Here is a 6,394-nt window from a genome sequence, read left to right on the forward strand (position 1 = left end):
CGTGCCCCCGCGGCCGCTGGCCGGGAGAGAGACAGGACGCGCGAGCCGGAAGCGCTGAGACGCTATGCCTGCCGGGACTTGTAGTTCCTCGTCTTTCAATGCCCTGGTCACCGCCTCACGCGCGGCTCCCCAGAAACTATGACTTCCGGCGGTTCCGACGTCGCGGGGCGGGATTGGCAGCTTCAGAATCACTCTATGTTACAGATCGGAGTCTGATTGGTTGTGTGCATCTGTCGCTCACAGTTAAGTTCCAAGGCCTCTGCTAAAGGAAGAAGCTGTGCGAGTCCGGTCCAGGAGACCGGGGGCGGGTACTTCCGGCATGATTGCCCAATCGCAGAGGTAGAGCAGTTTCTATAAAAGCTTGAGCCTCACACCCTTGCCTCCTTTCGGGATCTAGTGGCGGCCTTAGCGCCTTGTCTCTCTGGGCACCGTTAGCCTACGTCAGGGGAGGATCTGGGCACCGAGTGGGGGGTCCCCCAGGGCCATCTTCCGCCTTCTGTCCTCAGCGCCGCACATGCTTCTTGCTCCGCCACCCCCTCCCGCTCCTTTGGGGAAGTGCGACTTCAGACCAACTGCAGGTAAGCCTGGGCTGGGCCTGGTTTCCCCTATGCAGCTTCGAGCCTGTGATGAATTGCTTTTATTTCTGACACCTCGTATGAAAACTGCACGTGCAGTCTGATTATTTTGCAAGACTGAGGCTTCGGGGGCTGGTGTGAAACTATCTCGTCCAAAAATCGGGGTGGCGGGCTTGTGTCTACATTTCGGCTCTGTGTCTGACTTTCAGGGCGGTCGGTGACGCGGCTGGAGACCCTGAACGTAATGAACGTCAGCCCCGGGGGCCTGGTGGTAAGGCGGGAGTCCTCGTCCGTGTCTGCGGCGTTTAGCAATAAAACAGAGGTGGTGAGTTGATGGGAGCGCAAGTGTCTTTATTTCCACACGCGTTTGCACCCTAGAGGACTCCGCGGAGGACTGGCTCGTCCCGGGCAGTCTTGGGAAAGGGTAGAGGAAAATGGATGTTCACACAGTGACTTCTCAACCTTTGGGGCTGCCTTCTCCATTCCTTGTCGGTGAGACCTGAAACCCTTGTGTTGGGCCTTGGTCTTGGGCAGGTGAGGAATTCTTACTCCTCTAGCCACGCATCGAGCGCTGTTTTCTGTTTCGTTGGGTCTTACGGAGGGAAGTGGATGTGAACCAGTTACGTTCCCCATGCTCCCTAGGTGGCATTGGGGTTCCAAGCAGCGCTAGGTGACAATACCACCCTCTTAGTGTTGTCTTCGACCTGCACTTTGCCCAGGGCGCAAGAAGGGGATTTTTTTCCAACAGAAGAGAGCGGCTGTTCAGAAAACACAACTTTATTCACTAGGACTGAAAACAAAGACTGTTAGTTTAAACACCAACCTATGAGATGCAGCACGCTGCCAGCCTCCTGGCTTGACCTTGCTCTGCACAGGCCTTAGCTGGGCTGGCAGCTCTAGCTTCCCTGACGTCTTAGCATTTCCCACATGCCGTTCGTGCATTACAAAGCCGCAAACTTGGTGTCCTCAGGGTAACACGGAAGGAAGACCCTGTTGGTGTTTGAACCAGTCTCTGAGTGTGTGGGCTGGCAGCACGTGGCTCTGGTCCTTGGGGCACAGATGCGTGACTGGCTGTTCAGCGAGGCCCTCTGCCTCGGGCATGGGCAGGAGGCTGGCCTTTGCCTGCCTGGGCAGCGTGTGTCGCTGAAGACAATGGCTTTCTGAGGGGTTAGGCACGGTACACCCGGGGCTGGCCTTGAAGCTGGGCATGTCCAGAAGAGGGCAGCAGAGTGCCATGGCCACAAGACCAGGCTCTCTGCACAGGCTTACATTGCGGGGTGCTCCCGTCCTGCGCGGGACACGGTTGCTTTTCCATCAAGGCCTTGGGGGCAAGGCGCTGCAGCAGCGGCAGCACACGAAGGGGGCCTGCAGACCCATCGGCTCCGTGAAGCCTGTTGGAACTGAGGCTTTAAGGAAAGGCAAGGCTCAGTCTGGGACTGACCACCAGAGAACCCTCTGTCCCGCTTTGCATGGGCCTCCTGGAGGTCGTGCGGTGGCAGTGCCCAGTCAGGTTCAGGGTCTGCAGCAGGAGGCCCCTCGGCCTTCCCTCTTGACATAGTCGTGCAGCCGGAAGCGTGGCTCACTGGGGATTTTCATGGAGCGCTGCTTCAGTTCCCTGTGGGGCAGAGGGGACCGTGGACCAGAGCGTCCACCCCCAACAGATTCAGACTCCCTCTGGAGGATCTTCCTGAGGACCGCCAGGACTTACTTGGCTACGGCTGTGAAGGCCAAGTCCACGTTGAGGCCTGTCTTGGCGCTGGTCTCCATGAAGGGCAGCCCGTACTCCTGCAAACAGCTGCTGCCAGCCAGGTGGCAGCCTGGTGGAGATAGCCCAGGCCCTGCACCCCCGGGGACACTCCCCGGCCGCCCACCGCACCCCGGCTCACCTTAGCCAGCTTCTCTCCGTCCTCCCTCTTCACTACGCGCTCCTGGGCAGAGTCCACCTGACCGTGGGGGGTGGGGGGTGGTGAGAGCAGGCGCGGTGCTTACCCGCCACCCCCACCTGCATGTAGAGCCACGGCACAGAGGGTGGGCCGGGCACTTGCCTTGTTCCCCAGCAGCATGAGCACCACGTCCCGCTGGGCATAGTCATGGATCTCCGTCAGCCAGGCCTGTGGGGGGAAAGCTAACAGGAGGGCCTGGAAATCGGGGTCCCTGTGTCCTGCTGAGGCACCCCTGACAAGCACCTCACCCAAGGTGTTGGACTGGCAGGTTCCCAGACTCCAGCGCACACTCCACTTGAGCCACTAGAGGGGCCATCTCTCCCTGCTGCCCGTAGGTCCTCAGCCCCCTGGGACCTCAATGCCATCACAGCCTGTTCCCACCACCACCACCACCAGGAAAGAAACCACTGACCTGGATATTGTCAAAGGAGGCCTTGTTGGTGACATCATAGAGCAGCAGCAGTGCTGGGGGCAGAGGGCCAATGAGGATGACTCCAGGGTCCACAGCAGCTCCCTGTCACCCACACCCTCCTGTGCACAGCCTCCATGCAAAAGCCAGGGACGCAGGGCACCCACAGAGCACAGCCCATGACTCCCTGGGACTGGCATCCTCCACCCACAAGCTCACCATGAGCGTCACGGTAGTAGGCGTGGGTGACACTGCGGAACCGTTCCTGGCCAGCCGTGTCCCAGATCTGGAGCGACAGGCACAATCCCGGAGTCAGGGCTGCCAGTCCCTCCTGGGTGTTCACTACCCTCAACCCACCTCCCCTCCTCCCCCCGCACTACTCACCTGCAGCTTCACCTTCATGCCATCCACATCCAGAACTTTGTTCTGAAATACAACCAGCCTGGTCCAGCAAGAGCCCCGCAACGAGCAGCTAGAACACTGCTACCCTCCGGTGCGGAGCTCCCAAGGGTGGGGTGGGGGCAGCAAGCAGTGCCAGGACAGAGCCTGAGATCCCAGCCTCTCCCCCACCCCCATGCCCCCCACACTTGGCCCTGATGGCCCCTCTCCCACCCAGATGGCCCTCCTGATAGACCTGGACGTTGCAGCCTCCGTGGCCAGTTCTGGGCCAGCTGTGTTCCTCTCCCCACCGTGGAGGCCTGGCGCATGTGCCACCAGCTCCCCTGCCCTTGAAGGCCACTTGCCACTACCCACCCCAGTCAGTCACTGAGTCCTGTTGCTCTGGCCTTTCCCACCCCCCCACCCTTCCAGCCCAGCCCAGCCTGATTGCCCACCTCCCCCCAGGTGCCTGGCCCCAGCCAGCTTCTCAGCCCCCTGAGGACAGGGCCCAGGGCAGTAACCACAGAGCCCCAAACTCTGCCTGCTACACAGTGGGTGCTCACTCTGTTTGCTGGCCAGTAGTGGTCTCTAGCGCGGCCTTCCCAGGGCCGGGCCAGTGCAGGGAGAGGCCCAACCCCACAGTTCCCGTCTGCCGTGGTGGGGGTGGGGGCCCCTGGCAGCTGGGACGTCACCGCCTCCCTCTTCCCCAAGCTCCTGCTGTCAGGGTGCTTCTGGGTCTCCAAGGAACCAATGGCACAGCCATCTGCCGGGCTGAGATGGGGGCTGGGGAGGACACCCCGCCTTCACTGGCACCTTTGAACAGGGGTGTGAACCAAACGGACTCACCTCCCTCACCACCTGCCCCAGAGCCAAGAGGGAGGTGAGAAGAGGGAAGATGGATCCAAAACAGGCAAAGGATCACCTGTCCAGGGACTAAACTGCCCTCTTGGCACCTGAATCCTTCATCTCAGAAGACTTGAGGGGGCCTGGACCCCCAAGCAGGGCAAATGGCTCCCCAGACTGGAGGGAGCCCCCTTTCCTGTTCCAGAATGGGCCTCTCTCCCAGCCTCCCACCAACTGGGTCTAATTAAAGGGTGAGAAAAAATGCAAATTTAGGATTTGTCTAGAACACACCAGCACCTTGGCAAGGCACTTGGAATTCAGACTGGTGACAGGAGACGGGGGCCGGGATGCTGGAGCCCCAGGGCGCAAGGCCGCAGCCCTCAGGTTCCCTGCTGACTTCACAGGCTGCTTACGGTGCCGGCGGCGGGGGGGAATGGGGGCTTGAAGTGCAGGGGCACTTCCCTCACCCCAAAAAACCCAGGACACAACCCTCCCACTGGGGGCATTGAGGGAGGGGGCCCTTGAAGAGGGGGTAACAGCCAAGCAACAGCACTTCCCGTGAGTCTCCTCACCCAAGGCCAGGGACCTGCCCCCGCTCCCAGAGGGGGTACGTGCTCCACACCACCTGTCTCTTAGGTCCTTGGCAAGCTGCCTGGCACCTCTGTACAGAAGGGCAGTGATGTTCGCCTTCCAAGTGAACATGGGCCTTGAGTGTCCTCTGATGGCCATCGCGGGGGGGTGGGGGCACCTGGGCCCACCTACTCTGAGGCACAGAATGTAGCTCCAGGCACGGGGGTGCTATCCCTGCTTCATCAGATGCCGCCGTCACCTGTCTCCTGGGCCCTTCGGGGCTCAGGAGGTGGGTGGTTTGGTGGTTAAGGCATCCCACCTCAACCCCCCCCCCCCTTGGGGCCTTAAGAGCCGGGTGGTCCAGACAGGAGCTTGAGCTCCACCCTGTGAGCCTGACAGCGTCATGGGGATAACAGAGAACCAGCTGCCCAGGGGTGTTGTGAGATCTCCGTGAGCTGGTGTCGGGGGCCCAGAGCATGGCTGGGTCAGCTCAGTGCTTAGGACATGAGCCTCCACTCTCACCCGGAAGTCGATGCCCACAGTGGAGATGAAGGTCCCTGCCAGGAAAGCCCCGTCCTTGAAGCGCACGAGCAAGCAGGTCTTCCCCACGCCTGAGTCCCCCACCAGCATGACCTGGGGCGAACAGGAGGGTCAGAGGTGTAAGGCACAGAGGGGACAAAGGTGCTGGTCCTTCCAGAGGGGTATCTGGCCTTCCCTGAGCTGGCCTGGCCAGAAGTGGAGGAACCATCCCAGGCCCTCAGGTTCAGCAGCACCTGGGGAAGACACAGCAGCTATAGTGGCTGCCAGCCTAGACCTCCAGCTCCCACCTCCAGAGGGTTCTTCTGTCCCCTCTAGAACAGTGGTCCGATTCAATCAGTGAGGAGTGGGGGCACCTGCCTCCATCCAGGGTCCCACCCACCCTTCCCCCAGGGCCTGGACACCGTGCTTGATCTGGAAGGAAGCATGTGGGACATGGTGGGGAACTGAGTCTGGGGATTGGTAGATAGAGACCCGAGAGGCCTGTAGGGGTCTCTGTGCCGGGGGGCTTCTTCCAACCCCAGTATGACTCTGGAGGAATTTTCCCCATGGAAGTCAGATCTCGGTGTGAGGAGGGGCCCAGGTCAGGTCTGTGGAGCAGGAGGTGCAGTCAGGCCTCCCTCCTCCTCCCCTCCCCCAGCCTGCTGAAAGGCTCCAAACCCAAAGATGGTCCTGACAACCCCTCCACGATTCACAGGCTCCTGCCTAGGGCTCCCCACCCAACTGGCAAACCTTTTCTTAATCTTCCCCTTCCTCCAAAAAGAGGAGACCCACAGACCCTGGGGGTGAGGAAGGCAGCATATGCGAAATGGTGAGACTGGGCCGCGCGCGGGGGTGGGGGGTAGGGGGCATATTGTCATTCGGGATCCAGGACGGAGCACCTGCCAGGTCTGGGACCCCTTGACCAGCCTTGCCAGCTGGGGCGTTAGGGGCAGGCCTTGCCAGCTGTTGGGTATTTGCAGTCCGGGTCTGAAGGTTGTGTGTGTATGCCATGCACCGTGCCAGCTGCTGGGTGCTGCTCTGGCGGGGGTCCCCGCCTAGGGTCCGCGGGGCCTCGCATCCCCCTCCCCAACCTCTCCCCGCTTGGCTCCGGCGGAGCGCCACCTGCTGCGTTCGCATGGGGCGGGGGCTGGCTCCCC

At 61.2% G+C, this 6,394-nt stretch overlaps 1 protein-coding gene, 1 long non-coding RNA gene and 1 other non-coding gene across 3 annotated transcripts; 2 read left to right on the forward strand and 1 right to left on the reverse strand.

The window, feature by feature from the left end:
• Nucleotides 1-399: 399 nt before the first annotated feature.
• On the forward strand, nt 400-909 carry LOC144230257 (uncharacterized). The gene is made up of 2 exons (XR_013334737.1): nt 400-578; nt 785-909. It is a non-coding gene; the product is annotated as an uncharacterized LOC144230257 (long non-coding RNA).
• LOC144230487 (small nucleolar RNA SNORD60) lies at nt 619-701 on the forward strand. Its single transcript, XR_013334774.1, has one exon. It is a non-coding gene; the product is annotated as a small nucleolar RNA SNORD60 (small nucleolar RNA).
• Nucleotides 910-1,336: 427 nt separating the features above from the next.
• RAB26 (RAB26, member RAS oncogene family) lies at nt 1,337-5,348 on the reverse strand. Its single transcript, XM_077762460.1, has 8 exons — nt 5,241-5,348; nt 3,312-3,353; nt 3,147-3,213; nt 2,931-2,983; nt 2,621-2,686; nt 2,462-2,518; nt 2,284-2,360; nt 1,337-2,190 (listed from the first exon to the last, which is right to left on the reverse strand). Exons 1-8 carry the CDS (start codon nt 5,346-5,348, stop codon nt 2,088-2,090), a joined length of 573 nt encoding a protein of 190 aa, XP_077618586.1. The 3' UTR covers nt 1,337-2,087.
• Nucleotides 5,349-6,394: the final 1,046 nt, after the last annotated feature.

This window comes from Crocuta crocuta, unplaced genomic scaffold (assembly GCF_008692635.1).
Source record: "Crocuta crocuta isolate KB4526 unplaced genomic scaffold, BGI_CrCroc_1.0 scaffold234, whole genome shotgun sequence".
NCBI lineage: Eukaryota > Metazoa > Chordata > Mammalia > Carnivora > Hyaenidae > Crocuta > Crocuta crocuta.

Coding starts and splice junctions, on each gene's coding strand:
- RAB26 (XM_077762460.1), bottom strand. CDS start 5,348: ATGCTGGTGGGGGACTCAGGCGTGGGGAAGACCTGCTTGCTCGTGCGC. Junction 3,214..3,311: donor GCATGAAGGTGAAGCTGCAG/GTGAGTAGTGCG, acceptor CTGTCGCTCCAG/ATCTGGGACACGGCTGGCCA. Junction 2,361..2,461: donor ACGGAGAGAAGCTGGCTAAG/GTGAGCCGGGGT, acceptor AGCTGTTTGCAG/GAGTACGGGCTGCCCTTCAT.